Consider the following 27,710-nt stretch of genomic DNA (forward strand, 5'->3'; position numbering starts at 1 on the left):
TCCTTCCACTCCCCCCTTCCCTCAGCCACTCAGGGAAATGGGAAAAGGGGGAAAGTCACAACCAGCGGCTGCTTCTGCCTCTGTAAAGTCCATCTCTTAGATAGGAACTCCTTTCAATTCACTGTCCTGGGGAGTCACTTTTTCATCAGGTGCAAAGATCTTTCTCTCTCTGCATTCTGACAGTCTCCATAGACTGCAAGGGGACAACTTGCTTCACCATGGTCATTCACCACGGTTACAGGCTTTGAGTCCTTCCCTTGTTTCCTGTGGGGTCCCTCCCCACGTGAGACAGTCTTTGATAGAACGCTCTGGCATGGGTCCATCACTTAGACCACAGTTCTTCCATAATCTGCTGTCCCTTGGGTCATGAATGAGTTGCACTAGTGTGGATCCCCCACGGGACCACAAGTCCTACCCGAGACAACTTGCTCCAGCGTAGGTTTCTCTCTTCATGGGCCACAGGTCTTCAGCAAGACTCTGTTTCATCATAGGCCTCCCACAGGGTTACAGCCTCCTCATGCACTCTTCTGCTCTGGCATGAGTTGCAGAGGGGGTTCTTTGCTCCCCAATAGTCTTCCACAAGTGGCAGGGGTCTTGGCTTTCAGTCTTTCCCCTGCTGGAGGGAGAGAGGGAGGCTGCTGGGCCTCTTCCTCTCTCCTCCTACTACACTGACTTTGGAGTCTACATTGCTGTCTCATGTTCTCCTCTGCTCTCTTCCTGGGCTGGAATTTCTTCTGCGACACAGGCTTCTCTTCCTGTGTTCTTAAATATGTTATCACAGAAGCAAATATTATTGGCTAGTAGTAGGAAGTCCATCCTGGAGCTGGCTATCATTGGCTTTTTCATAGAACAGCAAAAGCTTCTAGTAGCTTCTAATTGAAATCATCTCTGTGGCCCCCTATTACCAAAAATTCAGCCATGTGATCCACAACAATCATATGTATGAGTATTTAATAGGCTGCTTAGGCTTTTATTTAGGAATATGCAGGGTATCAGTCGTCATATTCATAACCACTAAGGCAACAGTTTTTTCTTCAAAACACCACATGGTTTAGATCTGTAAACAACCTTTCCAATGAAACTTGAAATCATATGAACACTTTACTTTTTTTTCTTTTTTTTTTTTTTTTACAAATTTTGATTCAGAACACATTCACTGGAAAGACTTTAAACAAAGAAGATGTAGGTCCAGCAAGGCAGGGGAGATTTGCATTTTGTGGTTTCTTGTATTGTGGACCTAATTTTCAGCAGAGCATATCTTCCATGAGATTTTCAGGATTGTTCCTGTTGAGAATGCAAAACAAAACCCACTGTTCATAAATTGGATAGCTTTTAGTATATTGCTAGCAGTTCTTGTCTTAGTGACACAGGAAGAACTGTACTTCCAGTGGTGATTCCAAGAGCCTAGTCAAAGAAAAATAAACATCTCTTCTGCCATGCTGTCTCTTTCCTCCTTCCCTTTTGAGAGGAGCTTCTACCCCACTGGAGGCTGAATCACCCTTTCTCAGCATTTCTTTGTGGGAGGTGTTTCTTTATCTACCCTGTAGGAGTTACTGGCTTAATGAAGCTTTGCCAACCATCTTGAACTTATCAGACAGTACTTGGAAATTTTCACTGAGTTTACAAGATCCCTCCAAATCCCAAGGAATCCATACTTAACAAAACATATAACATACCCGTACTCTTCAGTGGGTGCCTAGAATGGATCTGGAGAATGACCAACAGCACTTTGAGATTCCCACAGATAGGGAGTGAAAAGAAAGGAAGAAAGGGAGTGTGAAAAAGAAAGTGTACAAAACGTTTGCAGACATAGTAAGATTTCAGGCTAAATTTGCCTATTGAATCTGAAGGTTTGAATTAGTTCACAGAAATGCAGATTTTTAAGCTCTTAGAACTTAATTTCTTGCTCTCACAAAGCAATACTATTTCATGCTTTCAGTCATTGATTCTGCATCTTAAAACTTGGCAGAAGTTTGTTTTGATTCCTCTTTTCTCCTTTGCTTTTAATTTATAAATCAGAAAAATACTCTTCAGTTCTAACTTAACTGTCAGTAAAAGAAGGCTCCTTGTGAGACCTGCAGCAATTGAAAACTGACAAATTGAAAAAAGAGCTTTTCTTGAGGAAAAAGTTAAATGGCTGCTACTGTGTTGTTTTGTGTCACATAAACCTGCAGATCATAGAATTACAGAATCAGCTGGATTGGAAAAGACCTCTGAGATCGTCAAGTCCAACCCTTGATCCACTACCACCTTGGTTACTAGACTATGGCACTAAGTGTCACTAAGTCTCATCTTAAAAACCTCCAGGGACGGTGAATCCACCACTTCCCTGGGCAGCCCATTCCAATGCCTGATTACCCTCTCTGTAAAGAATTTCTTCCTAATATCCAACCTAAACCTCCCCTGGCAGAGCTTAAGACCGCACCCTCTTGTCTTACTGGTAATTGCCTGGGAGAAGAGACCAACCCCCACCTGGCTACAACCTCCTCTCAGGGAGTTGTAGAGAGTGATGAGGCCACCCCTGAGCCTCCTCTTCTCCAGACTAAACAACCCCAGCTCCCTCAGCCTCTCCTCATAGCATTTGTGCTCAGGTCTCTTCACCAGCCTGGTTGCTCTTCTCTGGACCTGCTCCAGCACCTCAATATCCTTCCTGAACTGAGGGGCCCAGAACTGAACACAATACTCATGGTGTGGCCTCACCAGTGCTGAGTCCATTAGTAAAAATCTTTTAACAAACTCTAGAGTCAGACACTGAGCTCTGCAAACCATAATAAAGATGTCAGAGTTCTAATGTCTAACCCCAAGTCTGTGCCTGCAAAATTCTAAAACAGGAGCTTTTCTTAGTTAATTTGATACAAGTGTTTTCACGTAAACAAATGGCACACAAAGCTACTGGTGTTTTTTAACCATATCCATAGCTTTGATAAGCCAGTTGAAGAGAATAACAGAATTTCCAATAGTTTTAATGAGTTCTGGTCCTTGGAATGAGTGACTCACTTTGCTCTCTTCAGCAGATCTTGTGTATCAATTTATATAGGTCTTCTGTTGCAAAAGCAAAAATTGTAAGTAACATGATAGCTAATACGGGTAACAGTATTTCTGTGGTATATATTTTTGTAACTCTGTATATGCCACTTGTTTCCTTTGAATGTTAAACTTAACTGTAGTGGAAAAAAACACAAAAACTAGAAAACAAACAAAAAAACCCACAAAAACAACAAAAACCTATGAACAGAAAGGTTTTATCTGCATTCCTGCACCATTTCTGAGGAAATTATTTAAAAATTAGGTTGTAAAGTGAAGGTGAAAACACAAATTCAATTTTGATATATGCAGACCAGAAAAGCAGATGTGTAGTTTTACATCTGTGCAAGGTATTGAAAAACATCCCATCCTTTCAAACTGGATGTCATCTGAGGCTTTAAAAAAATAAATTTCTATGCCCAAACTTTTGTTCTTTTGTAATAAGTACAGATCTCTTTGTGAAATAAATTTGTTGAAATACACTTCTGATGCACACTTTACTTTTTTTTCCTATCTTGAAAGTGACTTGTCCCTTCAGAATGTCATGAAATAAAGCCTCCAGACAAAGTACGTATGTTCTGTTTGAGGAGAAAAATCAACCATTTGCAGGACTTATGAGGCAGAAACAGGCCTCTGATTAGAAATGCACATGACATAGAAATAGCCTCCAGCTTTTTGTGCCAATCAGGCTTAGGCTCTCTGTGGAGCACCCAAGCTGTCCTTTGGCCACAATGTAAATGTTGCATGCAGTCGTTGGCTCCATGTGTAAATACAGTACCAGCTAGGTTTAGCCTTTGGTTACATGCATGTAAAACCTTTACCTTTATGCCTGTGCTTTTCCCTGAGACTTTAGACAGGGTAAAAAGCAGGTTCTCTTGTCTTTATTGAGATTTTACATGGTTTGAAAACATTCTTTTTCAGCTGTGCAATCATGGGAGAGGTGATAGTTTACAAAGTTTGTGCTGAATACGCCTTCCTTAACTGCTTGAAATGTTCATCAGACAGTTGTCACCAATTTTTAAACAATTTAAGCTCATTTTAACCCAAGGACCCAAGGGAATGGCCTGAAGTTGTGTCAGGGAAGGTTTAGGTTGGGTATAAGGAAAAGGTTCTTCATGCACAGGGTGATTGAGCACTGGAACAGGGTCGCCAGGGAAGTGATCCCAGCACCAAGCCTGGCAGAGTTGAAGAAGCATTTGGATGGTACTCTCAGGCACGTGGTGTGACTCTTGGGGATGGTCCTGTGCAGAGCCATGAGCTGGACTCGGTGATCTTTGTGGGTCCCTTCCAACTCAGCATATTCTGTGATTCTGTGAACAAGGGCCTTTGAGAAGCCTTTGACTGGTCTTGCAGATTTGAGAATCTGTTTCAGGATTGGGACTTGCATCATATCAGGGACTTACTGGAATAGGTTTCCATTGAGTCCCTTAATGAAAAGTTTTCTACTGCAACATTCTTTGGTTACTTCTGTGGATCGCATGGTGACATCTTGCCTTCTCTACCTTGTCAGAAACACATAGCCAGGATGTTTTCATAGATGTGTGCACATGTATTGTTCCTGATTTTGTGCTCTCTCACAAATTAAAAGCAGACATCTTAGTATTCTGTGAGCTTTTAAGTAACTTTTGTGTTAGTGAAAAAAAAATTCTTGAAAGGGTACATCAGCAATGAAATAATATAGCAGTATACAGAAAAGAGTGTTTGAAGAGAGGAGAGAGGTTAAGAAACTAGGAACTTTTTTTAATTAATTGTTTTGTCCATTGTGGCTCTCTAAGGCTTCAAAGCTTCACCTATAACTACTTAAGTCATTCCCAGAATGTGAGTTACTCTACAATTAACTTGTAATGTTTAGTCTTAGTGCCAGTACATATGAGGTTGTGAATAGGTATCAGGATTTCTAGCTAATAAAGTTGCTCATGAAGTCATGTCAAAGTTGATTCATTTAACTAGACTGGAGCATAATACTCTTAATGTGATAAAATCAGGCATCCCCTGTGTCTCTGCATTTGGATTTTGATGGATTATATGCAATGTATTTGCCACTTAGTCAAACAAATTTGACTCTTAACTCTCAGAATCAATTTTGAATTTAACATGGAGTGTAGGAATATTTTCATTTTGTTTTAAATCCTTGTCTGGACTTATGCTGTGAAATTTACTCTACCCAGGCCAAGGGACTTCTGTTTCTTCCAACATTTTAAACAAAATTATCTACTTTTCTCCCAGTTAGTAGGGGAAGGAGTTAAACCATCATTTTTGGGGTATGGGCTCGTTTCTTCAGCTGTGGGGGTCCAGAAGTACCTCAAGTTCTGGTACAACTTGAGCAAAGGCAGTGCGCAGCAGGAAGAGTAAGTTGAAAAAAACATCTTGATGAAAACGGGTTAAAAGCCTATTCAGTTTAAAGTAGAATTAGATCATGTAAGCTGCAGATATTCTATTATAAGTTTAATATATCTACTGGGTACTCAACAGCCGGAATGGAGCAGTTTGGTTGACTGTCTTGTACACATCCTTCTTTTCTTCTATCACTCTAAAAACTTCTCACCCAGAAGCAATACTAACTGCAGAGTGGAGTGTGGTCTGGTCCCTTGGGAAAGAGAAGGCAGCAGCATAGATTAGTTTCATCAAACAGGAAATTGGTTTCTCCTGGTTCTGTTGGTATTTTGATGAAAAGAGCATCAGGACTCTGCACATAAATGGGAACCTCTTCAGACCAAAACCCTAGGGTTTATTACCATGCAAAACAAAGCCAGAACAACAACTCACTCTTCCAATGCAGTTTGAGAAGTTGATTTTTTTCTCCCTAGTCTGAAATTTGCTGAATGGGAAGTGTTTTAGTCAACAAGAGGGGGAAGAATTAATAGATCTTGGGGTGGGTGGGGAGTTGAGAAACATTAATTTTTCTAAGGGTGTATAACATAGTTAAACACGCAGTCTAATTTTAGCCATGTCATTTAGATACAGTTTGGACCTGACAGATTTGAAACAAAATCCAATAAAATTAAGCACTAAATTGCAAGGTTTTAACAGTGTAAAGCATAGAGGAATAGCAGAAATCTCCATCTGTGTGACTGATTTTACACGGAACTGCGCCTGTTGTAACAACCTAAGATCTGGCTCCTTCTCCTGACCTTTATAAAAATCTGCTGGGGTGTTTTGTTTTTTTTTTTTCCCATGGAGTCAAAAGAAACATTCTGAGGATAGCTAAAAAATAAGTGGAGTTTTGCCCCAAAAAGTTCAAAGAAAGGGTGTTCCCTTGTAAATGCTAGTAAATACCCATGAAGTTTCCATGTCCTTGTTGCATATGGTTTGTTTCTCAAACAAAATTGCCAGGAGATAAAGTACAAGAACTTTTCTACTTTGTGGCTACTAAGGCTGCATGTCTTTTTCCACATGTTATTACCATTAATTCCAGCCTGTTTTTTTGTTAGAGCTTCACAGATTAGTTAAGAGTATAACATTTCTGTGACTGTTGTCAGTCTTCACTTCTGCTCCAGTTTTTAATTTTGTGGCAGAAAAGTGCTTGCTACCTTATCACTGTATTCCCCTTAAAAAACACTTTATCTGGAAGTACACATAGGCAGTATTTAAAACTGTATCAAGACAGAGACAGGAAATATGAGTGCTCTGGTCCAATCCAGTGTGGAGGTGCTCCAGTAATTTTAAATGCAGCAGATAACTAGTTTAAATCTTCTGCATCTGTTTTACCTCTGTGACACAGCAGTGCCATGAGTGTCAAGACAGCAGGTATGAAGAGGGGTTTTCTTGCAAGAATATGAAGTACTGCAAAAGTCACTCAAGTAACTCAGTTCACAGGACTAAGTTTTTCTAAATACAAGGAGGAGGATGGGGGGCTGAGTAGCCTTATTCTGAGAAGTCATAGTGTCAACACAGAACATAAGAAATGCTTGACAAGCCTCATGGTTATATGTGAGCTACATGTAGTGAAGGTGGTGTTTCTTTTAGACTTCTATTATTGTCTGTCTCATAAAGAGATTAGTATGTGTACCTATTATATACCTAAATATACTCTGGTCCTTTAACCCTATTGCTGTTGTAAGCTTGGCAAAGAATATCACATGAAATGCAAATGTTGAGTTTCCCTCTTTTTACAGTCTAATCCTTTTCATCAACTTTGTGAGTATCAAAATATGCTGTCAGTTGCAAATCACTTCACTTGAGTTTTTATATCACTTTGAATTGTACAGGAGTAAAACATATATTTTTTCCCTCTTTTATTTCTGAATGGAAATTCAAAATCCAATGCCTTATGAAATGCAACACCATTTTTAAAACATGATACTTCTGTGAGCACTCATATTCTTCCTGATTGGCCAAAAACACTTCAAAAAACTGTCACAATGGCAGCTAAGAGGTGCAGGTTAGGTCATGGCACAGGAATACACAAAGGTAAGGACACTTGGTCTTCATTAGTGACTTGAATTCAGCAATGACAGTAACCAAGCTGTATTCATGTATAGCTTTTTTGGTGGACCAGGTAGCCCACCTTGTGTTCACAGTCCAAACCCATGAGAACAGAAGTAATGTGATAACAAAAAATTGGACTGAGAAGGACCATACCAGCCTCAGACACTGAGGCACCCTGTGGCAGTATCTCTTTAATGTAACAGTAGCTGAGGGTTACCTTCTTTCCTACCTTTTCACTACTTAGCCGTGATGCTCCTTTTCAGTACTCATAAAATCATAAAACCATTTAGGTCAGAAAAGACCATTAAGATCATCAATTCTGACAGTTAACATAGCACTGTAAGTCCACCACTAAACCATTTCCCTAAGTACCACGTCTACACATCTTTTAAATATCTCTAGGTTTGATGACTACCACTTACCTGGGCAGCCTATTCCTTTTGGTGAAAAAATTTTCTTAATATCTAACCTAAACCTCCCCTGGTGCAACTTGAGGCCATTTCCTTTTACCCTCTCACTTGCTACTTAGGAGAAGAAACGGACCCCCACTTCACATAGCCTCCTTTCAGGTAGCTGTAGACAGTGATGAGGTTCCCTCCAAGCCTCCTTTTCTCCAGGCTAAACACCGCCAAGCTCTCTCAGATGCTCCTCACTCCTCACTTGTGCTCCAGAGCCCTTTCCATCTTCATTACCCTTTAGACAGATTCCAGCCCCTCAGCGTCTTTCCTATAGTGAGGGGCCCAAAGAACATCCATGATAATGGCTTTCCTAGCCTAGGTGCCAGAGGAGTTTGGCCTAGAAGCAGTACTAAGCTACACTGCGGCCCCAAGAATGCCATTTGCCTGTCCCTCAATTCCAGCTGATAAATGAGGCCTCATGCTCTGCCAGCCTCCAGGATTCTGTCCTCTTCACTCTCTTGATAGCATGTCACCTTCACCAGCATTTCTTTAGTTGCTGCCTGGGAATTTTTCCACTCTGTCACAGACAAGAAGGCAACTTTGCACCCTGAGAGCATGTGAGAAGCTCCTTATTGCTGTCTTGTTCCCTTGTTTCTTTTCAACTACCTATTCCTCCCCTATAACAGATGGAGGTGATGGATTACAGGTGGTACTTGTCTGGTTTTTGCCTCAAGGATGAAGCACAGACAACTACTAAAGGTAGTAAGTTCAAGGTCTGTGAAAGTGATGCTTCCAAAAGCTCTCTGTAACATCTTAAGTTTCACTCCCAGTGATGTTAGAGATTGATTTATTCTCATTACTTTTAAAGTAATTTTTGGGAGGCCTCCTACATTGAAATAGAAAGTGCAGTGCCTCATACATTCCTACATCAGAGAGTTTATAATCTGTCACTTCCATCTCTCACTGGTTCACAGTCTGAAAAAGTGCAAGAAACTAGCCAAGAACTTGGCTCCAACTCAGGAAAAAATGGGATACTTTTAGACTGCATTAATTATCTTGTGATAACTAACTAATTGGAATAAAGTGCTGTTTATAAATAGATTTTTTAACTTAAAATCTGTGGTTTAATAATCGCCTTGGGTTAAGTCTTGGATCCATTAAGCAGTGATTTAATAATTATTGCTGCTTACCTTTTTTTTTCCCCCCCTTTTTGCTTCAGATGGCAGTTAAGAGTGTTCCCTCCTTTTTATTCTCCATCTCTGCAGATGTAGATGGTCTTATTTATGACAAAAGAGCTTAGAAAAAGGGCATACAATTTAAGGAGAAGGTAGGACCAGAAGTGTGACAGACCTTTTATCTCCCAAAACATACAAAGAATCTTGCTGCCCTTTAGAAAGAGAACAAGTGATTCTGCCACTTCAGAGCGGAAAAATTACCTTTGAAGCGGAGAAGAGGGTGGAGAAGTGGGACACACAGCACAGTGTCAGTAAGATGTGCAGGGAGTTTGAGCACCTGACAGTTCTTGAGACAATCTCACTCTGCTGTTTCCCTGCTCCCTTTCTGGCAAAGGCAGCAGGGTATTTCACTCTAGTTTAAACAACTGCCCCTCAGTAAAGCCCTTGGATGTTACAGGTTGCTACTTTAGCACATTTTGTCAATACTGACAGCAAGAAGGGGCCTTAGAAACACGACTTGCTACCTAGGGGTTCTTTCTTTATGGGAGAACTCCTGCATTGCAGAAAATCAGGTCTTTGCAGGGTGTGTAGGGGATGAAGACCCATTTTTTGGCCGTCTAGTGGGGGGTGCAAAAGTATTGTTCAGAAATGTTTTAATAAAAGTTCTTCACAGAAGGAAGCTTCTGTTATCTGAGGTCTGAGATCTGAAGACTAAGGTCTGAGGGGGAGTGTGTTGAGATACTGCAACATAATCTTTTTTATCTCTCTTTTTTTAGTATAGTTTTTGCCATGGTAGAGTTCACTTTGTTGGCAGCCACAAGACTTAGTACTCAAAAACCATTTCTTCAGTTCAGATCTGAGGTGAGCCTTCTCCTTGCAGCACACACTGCTTTAGAAAGGGTCAGATATGTTCTTAAGGACTTCCTTTATATCTCGCAAAGAAGTGAGAGGGGAGGGCAAGGCAAAATGGGGAAAATTAAGTGAGAAGCAGTCACTTTTCCAAATGTTTCTTGAGCAAGCAGCAGTTAATAGTGAATATAATAATTTAGTTATCCCAGTACTCTTGCTTTCCACAAACAAGACCTTTTTTTGATCTACATATTTAGATAATATTAAAATAATTCAGATGATCCTGACTTTCCATGAGAGTTTTGCTTGAGCAATGGAGAGTGGGATTTATGGCATTTTTCACAGTAAATCATGGGTATCAGTAGTGATTCCAGGAATTAAGTAAAAACTATAACATCAAGATTACAACAGTTTGCTGAACTCTACGCAGGGATAGTGCTGAACTCTAGCCCAGGGATAGCTGGGCTAGTTTCACAATATCTAAAAAAATAATTGGCAAAACCACCACTTTTTATTGTCTGGTTATGGGCCTGAGCCACTGCATGTGCTTAGCCATCTTAAGTTAACCAAAAGCTGTGTTTCCTACCCTGGGCTGCTAAGTAAATAAACATGGAAATACTGACATATGTTCTCCATCTGCACAGTCACGTGCTATATCTTCAGTGCTCAGAAATGTTGCTTAATAGACATATAATCACTGTTGTTGAAAAGTATATTTAATGATAAAAATGAGGGATGTGGAAAAGGGGCCAAGTTTGGCACCTAATGCAGTAGTGACAGTTTATTAAAGGTCTGGCAGAAATGGCTTCACTTTCCTGTTTATAATAACTTTTACTTGCTGCATTCCCCATCTGTGATTGAGCAACGGGAACTGCTCTGATCTGCAGAGAAAAGAGGCGGAAATAGGTATCTGGTTTGTTGGGTTTTTTTAATCTCCATGATCATAAGAACCAGCAGCTGCGGGGAATGGGTGTTGGAGGCAGAAAGGGAGCATTTCACATTAGACTAGTAGAAGGATCCAGAAACATACAGGGCTCTATTAATTTTTTGCCAGAGAGAAAATTCACAATTTTTGCCTGAATGAGAAGAAAATATGAGAATGTGGAATCTCTCAACTACTCCGGGATTCCTCACACAACTTGCCGCTCTCAGAAAAGCCAGTTTGCTCCGAGTGTAATTTTTAGTTACATTAAGTCCCAACAATCCGTGAACAGAAAACTGTTCAAGTTACTGAGTTGGTGAACACATTGGAAATGAATCTTGAACCCCAGGCATGTTCTTCACTGCAAAAACCTCGCAGTACTATGAAGCTTCAGATGCATACTTTCCTGACTTCTGAACACCAGTCCCTTATTTTGTTTAAATTGAGAAATCCCAGGAGAAGGTGATGTGTAGAGTTAACTGTAACATGAGCCTCTTGCTCCCTGCTTCTGGAATAAAGTGTAGGCTGTGCTGAGCCATTGCTCACTGTGTTGTGGTTTCAGCATGTCCAAAAGTCATGGGGAGTGGAGTAGATTCTCACTTCTGTCCGGATTCCTCTGGGTGTATCACATCAGAAGTTGTTACAGAACCAGTGTTTTCTAAATAGCAGGAAGCTACACAGAGCTCTTAGACAATACTATTTAGAGTAACATGTACTATCACATCAGCAGTGATCAGGGTTTGCTAAGGAATGTGTATTTGTGATCATGATAAAGGCCATGCCCAGAGGAGCCTACGGTATATTAGTGCTGCTCTGAGCAAAGCATTTTCAGAATTTATTTGCCCTTTTAAATAAGGGTTCAATTGTATGTGAAGTTTTAAACACAAAACTTTCATTTGCACATAAGTAAATTCATAAATAATCTCTATTTGCATAGCAAACTTTACACAGTTAACTGAATTAATTTCCTAGAAAGGCCTTTTTGTAGTTTTGAAATTTGTTTTGCACTTTTAGAAATACTCAGGAACGTGAGGACGTAAAGCAGTATTCAAGCTGTAAAAGTCAAAAATGCTGGCATGAGCTGATACCCTCAGCTGATAGGCATGTATCCCCTCCAAATGTATCACTAAGGCTGGATTTTATGTCTATGCAAACAGCAAACCTGTAAACTGTCTAAAATGCCACTAAGACCTAAACCAAAAGAGCTTAATTTCAATACATGAATGCCATTTCTGTATATATATGTAGCACAAGTCACCAGGATCTATCTTGTGAATTGAACGTGTAGCTTGAATGAAACATGGATAGGCTTCTTCTAAAGTTAAAATACCAGCATGGAATCAGGATTTTCTTTTTCTAATCTTGATGAAACAAGAAGAGGTGCTATTTTCTGTAAAAGCATATATAGTAGTCTTTGTTTCTATCATTATAAAACATTTAAAATACATCTAACAGCTCTGTGTCCTTGCAGTGCAAGTGTGGTTCAAATATGAATCTGTTTAAGGCACTCACCATGCTTCTAACGTGTAATAGTTGGTCTACTTTTTAAAAAAGAGACTTAAAACTGGGCATAAGTGAATTTTCTATAAATTCTCGGTACTGCTCTGACCAAAGAGGATATTTTGCAGTTAGAAGCATTGGTTTGCAGTAATCCTTTCTAAATGTGCTGGGCCCAGGCCCACTCAGGGATGCTCAGCACAGCAGGACCTCCCTGTGGAGAAGGTCCTTGTAGCCTTTCTAACTTTTACAAGCAGGGATAGCTCTTGGGCTTGCCATTCTTCAACCAGGTAGATTCTTCTCTTTGAAGAAAGATGCTTGTTGCGGATGCTTGCAGTTCTGGGACAGGATGTTCACCTGAGGGACTGCATCTCCTTCCAGGCAACTTTACAATTCTTCTACCCCATGGAAGAGGACTCAAGGTCCTTATTTTCATCAGGAATGAGTGTTTTCTTCTGAAAGTTTGTTACGACTGTTTAAAGTGCTTAAAGATCTAGAGGTAGTATCATTGCAAATTCTGCAAATTCTACCTGGTATTGAAATATTGCAGTTTGAATGTCTGTAAACTCAGTTAAAAGGTGTGAATGAACCCCTCCCTATATATCATGTATAAAAGTAGCTAAACTTCTGAGTTATTTCAGCCTGCTCTCCCTGGTTGAGAGGAAATTTGTAAATCTAATAAAGAGATGGATCAAAATACGTCTAATGGGAAAAAAGATGACATCTAGCTTGTTAAATTGCTAATCATGTTGCTGTGAGAAGGATGCTTAAGGAATACTGACAAAGAGCAGATGGGTGAGCAGGTTCAATGCTGTCTGAAATTAATGCAGAGCACATGCTGGGGATAACAGGAGATATTAAAGAGCTGGAGAACATGCTGAGACTTAGCAGAAATCTTTCCCTGATCCGTACACATAAACACAAGCTCCCCCTTTTCCTTTACAGTCTTTGTACAAGTCACACATGTCAAATGTTTAACTAAAGCCGCTTCCTTGCATATTTTTTGTAATCGTAGTATGCTCTGCCTTATTTTGGTTTGGGGTTTTTTTATGGCATCGTACATGTTGCAGGCTGCAGAATGGTGAATTACAGTATCTGCCAAAGGTTTAGATTTCTTTCTCCTTAGCTTTCTAAATGCATTTCATGAGCACAATGTGGCCAACCTGACAAACCTACCATATAGAAGGTCTTAAGAAAAAATGCCTTCCCAGATAATTAAATGTGACAGCAATAGCTGTAGTTTCTGGAGGTGGTCTCTACGATAGAGACCCGGAATGGGAAAAGTCTTTGAGAAGCAGGCTTAAAAGTCTTCATGTGCAGGTCCAGTAAGATACATTTCAAAGACCTTGGTAGTCCATTTTTCTGCTAGTCTAAACCAGGGATGGCTTGTAAAATAATTCCAGCAACAGCCAGGAGATAGCCTGTGAAATACATGGAGATGGCAGAGGACTGGAGGCTATCGTGCAGTCATGGCTTCTGTCAGTATGTGTCCCATGTTATTCATCTTCTTCCCTTGCAGAGGCTGTACACAAATGAACGGTGCAGCAGCAACAGGATGGTTTTGGAGACAGGAGGGAAGTTTGAGCAACACTCTAGCTAGTACTAGAGGACATGCCAGACTCATCTTCTGCAGCGGCAGATGTGAAAGTGTCAGGAAGTCTGTGGCTGCATGGTGTGGAACAGGGATCTCTGTTTCCCCCCATCGCAGCATGCCTTATCCTTATAAAGCATATATTTTTGTGGCAAACATAAAACATGACTAATGGCAGATACAGCTACCACAGCATTTGTTTCACACACATAAATGTCAGGGTGACATATTTTCTAATTTTCTTTTTTTGGGTTTTTTTCTTGGGGGTGTTGGGGCATTTTGGGGGGAGAGTTGGGGGTTTTGTTTTGGTTTTTTGATTTTTTTTTTTTTTTTTTTTTTTTTTGTGCTGTTGCCAAGGCATAAGATTCTTAGATGAAGTGGGGTAGAGACCCCACATCTTTGGACTGCAGTTCACCTCCAAGGACATATGTGTGAGTTAGTCTGAGGTTTTGGTTGTGAATCTTTCACATTACTTCCAATAAATGAATAAAAATACAAGGCAATGTATGTCAAGTTAAAGATTTACACAACCAAAATCTCCTGTCTCTTTATGTCCAGTAACAAAAACTAAGGAAACAGGGAAATAATGGAATACAAACATCCAGTGTTCATTGCTTAGAGATTCTGTAACCTGTGAGATGCATCATCTTTTGTGGATACCAGCAAACCAAGTAAGAACAGGGATTCATGGAATACTGATTCTGGGACAGATCTGTTGAATATGTATGCATGTAATCAGTGTCATAAAAGTAATTACCATAGCATAAAACCAGTTTGATTAAATGGAAAACTAGGCTTTCTTTCCTCAGAAGTTTGGAGGCTGAGTTATAAGGACTATTTGTGATTTGCATCAAGGTGTCATTTCATTTAGGCTTTGCACTTATGGGGAAAAAATGAGAATTATAGACTACAGTCATCAGAGTAGCAGTGTATGAATAGAGCTCAGGTTGCTGCAGGAGAGAGCAGAATATTGCCTCGCTGATTCCTGCTGTATCCCGCAAAAGATAAACTCTTAATCGGATCCTTCATTAGCATAAAGTGTGGAAAAAACGGCTCGTGTCAGGGATTACTTAGTAAATGTAGTTAGTGGGAGAAATTATGCATTGAAGAAAATACAAAATCCCTCAAATTAATCTTTGAAATACATGGAGTTTGACTCTCCTCTCTCTTAACACTGGGATAATTGAAGAATAATTCCATTTCAGTGACTTAGAGCACTAGTGTAGCTGGAGAGGAAATTTAGTTTGCCTGCTCTCCCACTATTTTAAAAGTCTTACATTTTTAAGGCAGAAATGTTTATTCTAAAATTTGCACATGTACTGTCAGAGGAAGAATTGTATCCTGTATCACAGAGTAGAATCCCTTGACACATGATCTCCAACTGTTTAAATTGAGACTGCAGTCTTTATGCCATCATAGGGGTTCAATACTGGTTGGCTTAACTTTTGCCACTGGCTTTAGTATTTACAGTTTTCAAAAAGCCAAACTGGGTAATAATTGTTAATTGTTTGGTAAATCTCTGAAATATACCTTCGTTTATGTTGTCACTTTTACAGTGTTAAATTCTTCATGCATGAAGATTAAAATGTCAAATATTTCATTATTGTAGGCAGGCAGAACAGGATTGCTACTGAATTTATAAGTCTGTCTTTTAATTTTTTTGTGGACTTTCCTAACATTCCATGTTCATTGTTCACCTTGAAGCAACATCTTGACATATAGTTATGCCATCAATACAGTTAGTTGACTGAAATGTTTTTATGTCTGTGCCTGGGTCTTTGTTTTCTGGCAAACCCATGTCATATTTCCTTTCTAGTGCTTTCTTTTCTGTATGCAACTTAAGCATAAGTAAGGAATGTGTTCCGTTGGTGGCCTAAGGTATCATCAAGCCCATTAATGTTCAAAACAAGAAGAGACATATTGGATTTTCTTAGAGGTTCTCAGTTATTTGTATACCTAGGAGAGTGTAACTGGGGAGCAAAACACAGGAGGCATGCTGAAGTAAGCATATATTATTTCATTATAATTTCTGGTGGAGCTCCTGGTGGTCTAGTGGTTAAGGGTGCGGCGCTGTCACCGCCGAGGCTCGGGTTCGATTCCCGGTCAGGGCCACTCCCGGGCAGGTGGGGCTCGTTAGCCCTTAAAGGCAACCCACCTACGTCCTAAGGACCTCGCTGCCACCGCTCCAAGCTCGCTTGGCCCCGGCAGATGAACCTTAGGATTAAAGGGTGGGCTCAGTTCCGCGCACACTGTGTCTCACTTAAAAAATCCAATGCGCAGGCTGGAAGGTGTAAAGACCTTCCCCGGATCTTCGCTCGCGAAGACTGGCCATTATTATAATTTCTGGTCAGAAGATTATGCACTGTCATTACCACAGACAATAGAATCTGTATCTGAATTGTTTATGAATATCTACCATTTTATGAAAGCAGATTGTTGTTGGTGAAAACCAATGTGAGCTGTCTTTGTACACTTGGAGAGTTTGGGCCTTGTGCTTGTTTGAGTTAGCACACTAATCCCCACTTCCAGGTATCCTGTAATAAAGAAGTAATCCTCTGGTGTAACTCAGCATTCACTATTCTCAAGAGGAGAATTATATTGAACAAAAAGAATTTCCTTACCCCTCCCCTTGCTTCTGGGCAAAGAACAACATGGTTCAGATATAGAAAGTAGTTAAATCTTTTGTTGAGCAAATCATGTATTCAGATGTGCACATACGTTTCCTTTCTGTGTTAAGCTGATACCGTTAAATTTTTTTCCCCATTTTTTAAATTCTTTTTTGTCACTCTTGGTAGTGCCAGATTGGTGATTATTTACGCTGGGGTTCATTCACACACTGTTTTGAGGCTTCTTGTACCATTTGTTGGAAAGGGGAAGCAAACCTTGAAAAAAAAAGTTCAAATTGTTTTTACGGATTAGCACTGGAGATTATGATGCCTCCCTATGGTCAGTTTTTGACTATACAGAGTTGGTGGGTGCGTACTGGGGGACTAGTACAACAAAAATTTGGCACTGCTTGATTCTTGGAGGAAAGCCCAGAGAGAAACCTGTATGATCAGTCACAGACTGAGCCACATATGCTCTTCAGGTATCCTTGACCCTCAAGCTCTTGCTTAGCTTGGAATGCATCACTGTGTGTAGACTTGGGCCATGCTGTATTGCTGTCTGGGGCAGGAGAGGTTGAGTCTGCAGTCTAGCTGGGTCAGGTATGGACAGTTTAGAGCAGATGGCTGAAGCTCTGCTCATCCACCACTGATTTTGGATGGTTTTAACATGAACTGTGGCCAGGCTAACCTTTGCGGCTGTGATGGAAATTCACAGCGTGCTTATGTTCCATTCTTAAACCACCTCTTTGGCATGGCAGGATAGACTGTGTAATCTCATACTCTTGGAAATAGCTCTGTAACCTAGTGTTTGTTATCTTGTGAAAATTATGAATGTAACTCATATGGAGTTTTGTAGTTGAAAATATGTAGGGAATATGTGGGATCAATGAGCAGTTCAGGGACTCAGACTTGAAGAAAATTCTACATAAAAAGCTGAGATAGAATATAGTTCAACTTCCTGTAAAGGCAGTGATAAGCATTTGAAGTATTCAAAAAGAATCAAGACATTTGGAAAAACATGTTTTTCTCATTAGAGACATTAATAACCATGTTAACAGTGTTATTTACCCCCTGCTACTTCAGTGGAAAGAGCAAATTGTGTGATTTCAGAATTAATAATTTTCTTCAAAGCCAGACTGATTCAAAGCCCTAAGCAAATTACTGGGTTTATTGTTAAAAATGCTCACGTCAGAGAATGTATGATTATTTTCATCCCAGAGTTCTCAAAACAGAAACAGAAAATTGCTGCTGCTTCTTTACCTAAGCTGAGGTTACAAGAAAGAGAGAAGTTACGTTGGGGGGGGTTGTTGGTTTGTGGTGGGGTTTTTTTTGGAATGAAACACTTAGTTTAGATGTCATTTTATATGCCACACAAGGAACAGAAGAGACTAATTTACTTCAACTGGCATATGGAGGTCAGCTTTGTCATCCAGCAGGTCCCCTGTGATGCTTAATTTTCACTCTTTCCTGTATCCTTTTGGATGCACTTCATCACTTTGTGCTGCATACAGTTTTAAAAAGGATGCATGGAGACTTCCACAAAATGCCATATGGAAGTGTTTCAGAGATTTCAGAGTAATACCTCTGATACTTTGCCATTTTGGAGGTGATCGTCTGAAGCATGAGAGAATACTTCAGAGAGATATAATGTGCAAGGTGGGAATTTCTGCACAGAAGAGATGAAAGAAGCAGTAACAGACCAAGAGAAATGTCTTGCATGGGAAAACCAGGTTGAATTATAGGAAAGGGCTTTTTTTTCCAAATGTTTTTTTGAAAGTCCCAAAACAAAAATGAAAAATTCCCAGATAAGTTTGATTGGATTTTTGTTCCCTATTTCCTTCCTTATATACTTTGTTTTGCTGCATAGGCATTTTCATTATCTTCTTAAAACTGTGTTTAAAATACAAATTTGTGAATTCAGTTTACAGCACACAAAATTGCCTCTTAACAGTAAGCCACTCAGTTTCTTTCTGCAAAATAAACCTGCAAAGTTTTATGAAAAGCAAACAAAACTATTTTCTTTGGAAAAGAGTCACGCTTCTTCTGGAAAGAGTGAGTGCCAGCTGTTCATATGGGCAGATTTTTTTGAGCTATATTCCATAGAATTTGCCATATAAAAATAAATTATCTCATGACAGTCTCACCTGGACAAAAAACCAATCAAAACTTTCAGTGAAGCCTTTGCTAATTACATCTTTAAGAAAATGGAAGAGAAGACTTGTTGTGTCGCAGTTGAAATTAAGGGCAGCAGCCATGTAGAAGAGTAGTGGGCCCAAGGAGGGCCAAGGCCCCCTCCTCCCGCTGCTTGGGCCAGGGGGGGGCAGGTGTAGTACTGAAGCCCCCCTTCTCTTCTGTAAGAGAGAGTGAAGAAAAAAAAGTTTAAAAGACTGCTTGTTTGGATGAAAAACCACTGCAAAGAAATTCCAGCAAAGAGATAAAAGACTTTAAAGGTCAAAGCTGGCAGTCGGAGGAGAGAGAAGAAAGTTCGAAGGGGAGAGAGCTGCTTTTTTTATGCCTTTTGCTCTGTCTTCAGCAGGGAAAAGACTGAAAATAAAATCCCTGCCACTTGTAAAAGTTGTTAGGGTGAAGAGACCCCCCGTGCGGCTCACAGAGGAGCTTGTGGATGTACCAGAAATTTGTGACTTTGACAGAGAAAGAAAACCTTATGCTGGAGCAGAAGTGGCTCGGATGAGGCAAAGTCCTGTTGAAGACTTTGTGACCCTTGAAGGGGACGATGCTTATGCCAGAGCGAGGACGGCTCAGATAAGCTTGGGATCTCAGTGAGAGATCCATGCTGCTGGTACTGAAGATTTGTGACCCTAAGAGAACCTACACTGGAGCAGAAAATGGCTCAGGTAGAGATGCTGGGATCCATGTTGGGATCCATACTGCTTTTGAAGATTTATAACCCTGAAGGGATGAGGTTTACGCCGGAGCAGACAGCTCGGGTAAGCTTAGAATCCGAGTAAGGAATCTGTGCTAGACTATGTTAGAAAGGTCTATCAAGGACTGTTTTCCCATGGGGAGAGACCTCCATAGGGAAACAGGAGTGAACTCTTAAACTATTATCCCCTGTAACCCTGTGGAAGAAGATCCATAGTAAGCAAATGTCCCCTTGCAAGCCTATGGAAAAAAAGACCTTCAGAACCTGAGTAACTCCCTAGCCTTTGGTCTTAACCCAGGAGGAAGGTAAGCCCAGCCCTGGAGGCTGACACAGAGAAGGAGAATGAGTTCCAACTGCGACAAGAGTGCTGCAAAGTTACTAGGGAGAAAGAGAGAGCTGGAATTCCGAGAATGGAAAAGGACTACTTCTCCTCCTTGGACTCATATAAAGGGAGGTGAGGGGAGAAGTATTTTCTGTAAATACGTAGTACCTTTTACTTAAGTAGAAATGCTATAGATACAGTTCTTTAGTTTTAACTTGTTAGTAATAAATGCTCATACCTTTTTTTTAATTCAGTCTCTTTTTGTCTACATAAACCTTCTCTCAACTGATAGTAATTGCATTGGGAGGTGTAAAAGCAAATTGAGCCAGGGCAAAACCACGACACAGTCAGAGTATCTTCGCACCTCACTTGCAAAACAGACAGAATTGGTCTAATATCTACCCAAGAAGAGACTGATGCTGACATAATCTCTGAACTCCAGGACATACAGCTCAATAGGAGAGAGTAGGTCCAGAAGCAGAGCACACCTAATTATGTAAGGAGGAAGGTACTTGAGGGTTTTTGTGGTTGTACAGTTCTTTATACCATTTAGAGCTACATCAAATGGTACAAACTGATTGTACTGAGGGGAGAGTATGACAGCCTGACTTGCAGTCTGCAAGAGAAGTGTGGCCATTTTGTTGACAGTGAAATTAATGGAGTGAGAGCTTTTTTGGCCAGGTTTCAGTATTAATATTATGTCACTTTTTCAGAATATTTTCTGAACTTTTGATTAGGAGTTACGTTTTTCAGCACAAGTGTCCTTGGGTTCTGTTTCAAGTGGTAATCGGATCAATCAAAACTTCAGTTTAGTAGCATCTGATTAGTCATTCCCCTATTTCACACATCATCCTTATGAAAGAGATTAAAATAATTGTGGTTATTTCCTGAAGAGTATAATTCAAGGCAGAAAGCAAAAAGACCCTATTTCATCAAATCCCTGCCTATGAAGACATCTCCTGAATTTTGTAATGTGTACATGAGTACAAAAGCTTCAGGGACAGTTGCTTTGATTAATTGCTTCATTGTTTGTGCCTCATACATTTTAGCACATATAGTATATAGATCATATATTATCATAATGTGTAAATCAAAGGCAGGGAGGTTTTGCTGGCTTACTTTAGCTTTTTACTACCAATCTGTATGCATTAAACTTCTGTGTAGTCTTGAATGGCAAGGATTTAGTCTGAGCTAATTTCTTAAACTGCTAGATCAAGAATGTCTTCATGAGTTCTGCACAGGTTTTGTCAGTGAAAATCTGGTGTGTCTTCTGACACCTCAGTTTCTTTTCAAGATAATTAGTCATGGACTTAATATCAGTCCTCAGACAGTCACTGTAGAGAAGTCCACCAAGTCTGGTAGGCGTTAGCTCACACCTTTTAAGAAATCTGCACTACTTCAAGTGGAGAATGCTTCTATCCTAAATGACACTGGATGTATGAGGTAGAAAAAAAAGTAATGTAAAACAGTAAAGCAATACACCTGAAAAAATATGCTAGGTGAAAGGTTAATATCCTGAACTCCTTTTTACCATGTTTTCCTTTGCTTAAAGCTTGTCCACCAGGAACATACAAGCCTGAAGGTTCACCAGGTGGAATCAGCACTTGCATCTCATGTCCCGATGATAATCATACTTCCCCACCAGGAAGTACCTCCATTGAGGATTGTACATGCCGGGAGGGATATCGTGCTGTAGGACAAACCTGTGAAGGTAAGTGTTGCCATTCAGGAACAGAATAGTCCTGGAATGCACAATGCAGTGCTGGGACAATTCTGTCATGTGGTTTTGCACTGTGAAGGACATGTCAAATTACAGATTTCCTCTGTCATTCCAAAACAGCAACAATAACAAGCCACAGTCTGAGTTAGGCATTTTAAAAGATTGTTTTACTTCAGTAGCCTATTGCATTCCAGCTAGTATCATAACTCTGTTGTGGTTTAATTTTTTAGTTGTTCACTGCCCTGAACTGAAGCCCCCTGAAAATGGTTACTTTGTCCAGAATGTCTGCAATAATTACTTCAATGCTGCTTGTGGGATCCGATGCAAAGCAGGATTTGATCTCGTGGGAAGCAGCATCCGACTTTGTCAGCCAAATGGCCATTGGTCTGGATCAGAGGCTACTTGTAGAGGTATGGATGTCACGTGTTTGAAAAGTATTTTTCTGTTGGTTTAGTTTGTTCTTAACAGTGGTTTTCTCTACTCACTATGTAGTTGGGTGTGGGGGTCTGATCCTGTTACCACTTGGGTGAAAGAAAGTTGCAAATATAAAATCCCACTCCAATCACTCCATTTCCCCTCCTTCATAAAATGGAAGAAGGATATCTGCAATAGAAAATGCAGAGCAGGATTTACTAGGCCGACAGTCTTTTGCAAGTGAATCTACACTTTCCTTCCTTACACCCCTCTTCACCTCTCTCCACTTAATTTCTATGTATCTACATTATGTAAACCCAGCTAAGCTATCCAGTATTTGAACATGTAATCATATTTAGACTTTGCCACATGGCTGTTTTAGAACATCCACTGGACTCTTGGCATAGAGTGATATTGGGAGACAATAGCCAAAGAAGAATTCCATTTTGCTTTCTTACAGTTTCTTCTTATGAAAAATAGAAAAACTGGGGCCTTGAGCATAGTTTTCAGAAGAATTTTGAATGAAATTTCACTAAGGAACAATTGACAGTATCCTAGAAGTTCGTTATAAAATAATGTCACCTGGAAAAGAAATAAACAGAAGGTGTGAAAGGGAGAAGACATGGGAAAGAGTGTCCTGAGAAACATTATTTCTGGATTTTCTGATAGGAGCAGATTTTTGTTTTGCTGTCACTTATCTCTGCCTGAGGTTGGGTTCTTGATGATTTAGAACAGAAGCTACAATCCCATATATGTATATCTGTCTGGTAGGTCTTCCAAGGACACTCTGAAAAAATTAGGTAGCAGCCCTTCTGTCCTCAACAGCTACAAGATGTAGTTCAGCATTTTTAACTTGGCTTGAATACACTTGACATTAGCATGCTGCACTGGAAGCTAGTAAATACAAAGTCATCAGCTCATTCTGTACTCTTGCCCTGGCCTTGTGTTTGGGGGAAAAGGCAGGGTAGATCCTTGGAGGCATTAGCACTTCATGCCAGTACAGCAAACCCTGCAGCCCTTAAAGAAAGTCATGATTCTAAAAGGGGGGATCAGAGCTAGAGAACAGTTTCTCAGGACATTCTTCCCATAGTGGCTCACTTCTATTTAGATTTTAGAACTCTCTGGATAATCCTAGAAAACTTAGTTTTCCCTTTGATCTTCAAGTGACAGAAGGCAGGAAGGAGAAGCTTTCAATAGAAAATAAATTGTTGTCCAGTACCATGAGGGTGTCTTAAGAAGAACTTAGAGCTGTGGGCTTTATATCAGTCCAATCATAAACTGAAGATGCATAGTACTTCAGGTAGACTGGGATACTAGGAAAGAGTACCCACCTGTCAAAGCTTCTGTCAGACAATATATGTGTAACAAAAAATCTGGGGAAAGCTGCAGTCAGCCACAAAGAAAGAATCCTTCATCTTACTTTCTACAGAGAAGTGGAAGATTGTAGTACTTGAAAATATTGCTGGAGCACTTAATGAAATTCACCTATTTGGTGTTGGTGTGTGATCTTCCTTTAGTAGGGAATTTGGAAGATAGGGGAAGAGAAAAGTCTGCATTGAGATCCTGTCTTGATATTGAGTTAATATCCTTTGAAGCACTGAAAGGATATATTTTTGCTTTTTATAAGTCGTTGTCCATCATACTGAAGACTTCCAATAAAAAAAAAAAACTAAGAAATCCCACTGTTACATGTGCTGGATCTGCTAGTCTTGATTCACTCAGACTATGAAAGGGAGCAAGATCAAAGGCACGGTTTATAGCTGTCTTGTTAATCCCAGGAGTATTTTATCACATAAATTAGGAAGGGAGAGTGAAGGAAAATCCCTTTGCAGTGCTTTGGATTTTGACATTAAATACTCCTCAGTTCTTCTGCTAGCTAAAATCTACTGTGCTATTGGAAAGTGATTAATGCAGTCATGTCATGCAATTAAGGGTGACCCACGAAAAAACAGCTGCAAAGCATGTATTTAATCCAGCTAAATGTATCAGGAGAAAACGCAGAACAAGCAGAATATACTGTTATTGTTTTTGTTGTGTCCACTGCCTTTATGGGAATATTTCTTGGTCATGGAAAATGTCTTATTGATAAGAGAATGGGTTGGTGTTTAGTGCTTGGAAGCATTACCAAGATGACATGGGCTCAGTTACAGGTTCCTGCCAGAGCCATGCTGAGGCACTGAGTAAGCATGAACACTGAAACAATTGAGGAGACAAGAGCACTACAGCTGTGTAGTCCTTCCAGAAGAAATGGCTAGACTCAACAGATAATGGAAGGGAATGCCTTCTTTGTAGGCACATTAACATTGCCAAGAGCCTCCTCAGTGCTCTTAATTCATTCAGGCTTCCTCAGTTGTAGAGTTTGGTAGCATTTACTTCTTTTTACTGCAGATTGGGTATTAAAGACTTCTGTAGAAACCTTAAAAGAAAACGCATACCTTCTGGTGTATAAAGCATGTAAAAATGTTTTTCTTTAAACCCTCTACCAAAGTTAAGATACAGCATATTATGAAGCTTCTCTGAAGCTCAGAATGCCTCTCACAAATGGGCATTTCAAGACCTTTTTTTAACTCTTAAATGCACTCCCTAGAGGATGTCCAGGTTATGTGCAAGCACAAAAGTAGTAGTACTTTAAGAGATTTAACGTGAGTAAACATGAGACAGTGGTAATGTAAAGATATATTGTATGCATCTGAATGGCTTTTTTCCCTTCTTTCTTATCCTATATCTGAATGTGTGTTTTTTGTAGCTTTCAGAGGCTACTAAAACTACGGTGTAGTTACTGGCATTTATTAATCTGGCTTTCATTTGAAGGAACACTCAGCCTACATACCTATTTATTAGTTTGAGGGAGTATAGTCGTGTCCACTTGTAGACATTGTTCTGTTTCGTCAATGTGCAGAATACACAATTACTGGGAAGAGGAGAGGTTGCCAAAATAGCTTACCTTTGGGTGCATTTGTAGAGGTCATGTTTTGCCTCCTGCCTGGTAGCAGCAAGGATGGGTTAATTGGTAAAATCAGCTTCCCAAATCACAGCAGAGAAGTTGTCCAGCTCTCTGGAACCACCCATCACCTGAGCTTGCCTTCCTGCCGGCAAGGTCAATAGAAGCCATGGAAAACAATCAAGTGAGAACAGAGTTCCTCTTACAAGGAAGGGATGAGAGGCTAAGGGAGCTGGACCTGTTTAGCTAAGAAGACTAAGAGGGCATCTTGTCAAAGTATATATGTATCAGAAGAGGATGGAATCAGCTTCTTTTCAGTGGTACGAAGGAATAGGACAAGAGGCAATGGGAAGAAACAGATGCACAGGAAGTTCCACCTGAGTATGAGGAAGAATTTCCTTACTGTGAGTGTGACTTGAACACTGTAACAGGCTGCCCAGAGAGATTGTGCAGTCTCCCTCACTGGAGACGTTCAAAAGCTGTCTGGACACAATCCTGTACAGCGTGCTCTAGGATGACCCTGATAGACCAGGGAGATCAGACTAGATGTGCTCCAGTGGTCTCTCCCAACCTTAGCCATTCTGGGGTTCTCTGAGTTTAGGGAACTACAGTCTTCTTGACTATATTTTTGAGCAGACACACAGTTTACCCTTGTGTGTTTTTCTCCCTCCAATAACTTCCAAACATACTGAGCAGTGTCTGCCAACTTCAGCTGAGAGCAGAGTTTTCACCTAGAGTTTTCTACTCATTTTGGAAAATCAGTAGCTGATTATTGATGTATCGTCATCACATAGTCAAGCCCAAACAGTAGGTGTGTACCGCTTAGCTGTCTGAGGGGCCCAAGAGCCAGGCAGGGTGTGTAGCTCAGACTCTTGTCCAGAAGGGAGCAAGGGGACAAATGCTGGAGTATGAGTTCCTAGATGAAAAGGAGGAGGCAGTGCAAAGGAAAGAGGTTGAGGTTATGACACTGAAACAAAGAACATAAGTCCAGGTCATACCAGTACTACTTTTTTCTTACTACAGTCATTCAGTTTTGTGATCAATCTTAATTACAGTGTAGTTTTGTGCTAAATTGCAGCATCAGAATTCAGTAGTAAATGCATAAAACAATCTAAGGATCACATTCTCTGCCCTGCTTCTTTTTCTCCGCACCCATATTGCACAGGATTGCATTCTCCTTGGCATCACACTACATTCAATGCTTGCAAGACATTACAGGAGAAGAACCTCTGTGCTGAGCAGCAGAAAGGACTGTCTCTGTGCTCGACATCTGAAAGGGTCTCTTCTGTCTCAGCAATGGCCTGATTTGGTACTTTTCATCTCTCATGGACCTGGTGTATATAAATGGCTTGCATTCCTTCTTCCTCTCTCTGTCTTGTCCAGCATGATGAGTGTCTTCTCCTCTGATTTGCTGAGACTTAGGTTTGTCTGTGTCTATTAATACTGTCCTGGAGTGCCTGAGAATGTTCCTAGTCACTGGGACACTGTCATTCAACCTATTAATAAGGACTTAGTTTCTTCCCTGGTGTGCAGTCAGCCCATACCAGCCTGCCAGATGGAAATCCTGCAAAGAACTCTCAGACATTGTTGCAGACTCAAATCTTCCAAAGACACCAGATTTTCCACAGGATTCCATTTGACTGCAACTGTCCCATATTGAAGGCTGATAGACATTACTAGCACAGACCACTACTGTGTTTCAGATGCACAGTTGGTTTGTTAGCCTGGGCTTATGTCAGAACTTTGACAAGCTTGGAGATGTGTGCTGAATCTCATGCATTCTATGTAAGACTGTTTCAGGAAGAGGAAGGCATCAAACCTTAGAAAAAATCCACTCTGTTGTAACTCTGTTCCCTAAATTTTTACAAACTACTGTAACTAGTGTACAAGCCAGTGCTTTCCTACCCCTAAAAACCTGGGCAAACTAGTGTAACCCCAGTAATTCTCAGTGCTGCAGAGTGAACTGGTAGGTTTTTTCTCTTTGCAGTTCGAACATGTCCCAGACTTCGGTCTCCTGAAAACGGACACATCAATTGTTCAACAGCTGATATCTCCTATAAGACAGTATGTTTTGTGACCTGCAATGAGGGCTATGAAATTGAAGGAAACAGCAAACTCACCTGCCAGGGAACCTCACAGTGGGATTCAAAGGAGCCGAAGTGTGTGGGTAGGTATCTGATCTAACTCTGTCTGTTATAATCAAGAGTGCAGCCTTTTCTGACATGCTTCATGGGTGAGAAATTCTCCATATTTTGATAATTGGTGAAGCTAGGATAGGAAGGAGAATTTGTTTATGGATGTTATATACACATCTTTGAAGTTGGGGAAGGACAAAGGAATTTGTAAATGGAGAAAGTGGACAGATTATCATTTAAATCCAGCATGGACTGGTGATAACTGAAAGGTTGTTGTTGCTGTATCTGGTTAATGTAAAGGCACTGTCACACAATGTGTTGCAGGAAACATATAACTTGTAGGTTTATACTATGGATTAAATGTGAACAAACAGGGGTTTGAGTTACCATCACAAAGCTGAAGTTGATCTCCAAGCAAGGATTAATTTATGTTAGCCAGGCACTGTGAGTGCAGAGTAGAGGTGTGGAGGCTCTCATGTTGCTGAACTTCCAGCAGGAAATAAGAGTTTAGACAAGTTAGGAGCTAAGCACCTCTTAAGTCAGGATCCAGAGGTCACACCAGTTGTGCAGGGGTAGGTAAGCATATATTGCTGTTCCAGAAGTAAAGGGCTGTAGACAGAAGTACACATTTACTCTAGGGACAGGTATTAAATTAACTTAGAAAAGTAAGATGATGAAATACAGTTGAAACACCTTCAAGGGTAGACCAAAAAAAAAAAAAAAAGAAGGGCACAGGCTTGAAATCCAGTAATTCAGAAGGTGATCCAGTGCTGACTAGTCAGAGTAGTCAGGGTGCAGTAGGTG

The 27,710-nt window shown here is 40.3% G+C and overlaps 1 protein-coding gene across 1 annotated transcript in view; it reads left to right on the plus strand.

Annotated features, from left to right (window-relative positions):
- The window catches only part of SVEP1 (sushi, von Willebrand factor type A, EGF and pentraxin domain containing 1), a 121,687-nt gene that overhangs the window by 21,031 nt on the left and 72,946 nt on the right, over nucleotides 1-27,710 (plus strand). Inside the window, exons 4-6 of the mRNA XM_050329357.1 lie at nucleotides 21,249-21,407; nucleotides 21,647-21,826; nucleotides 26,759-26,938. Coding sequence (XP_050185314.1) covers nucleotides 21,249-21,407; nucleotides 21,647-21,826; nucleotides 26,759-26,938 — 519 coding nt within the window. The remainder of the gene's footprint in view (nucleotides 1-21,248; nucleotides 21,408-21,646; nucleotides 21,827-26,758; nucleotides 26,939-27,710) is intronic.

The sequence above is a fragment of the Myiozetetes cayanensis genome, unplaced genomic scaffold (assembly GCF_022539395.1).
Source record: "Myiozetetes cayanensis isolate MyiCay16 unplaced genomic scaffold, myiCay2020 scf4, whole genome shotgun sequence".
NCBI classification, from domain to species: Eukaryota; Metazoa; Chordata; class Aves; order Passeriformes; family Tyrannidae; genus Myiozetetes; species Myiozetetes cayanensis.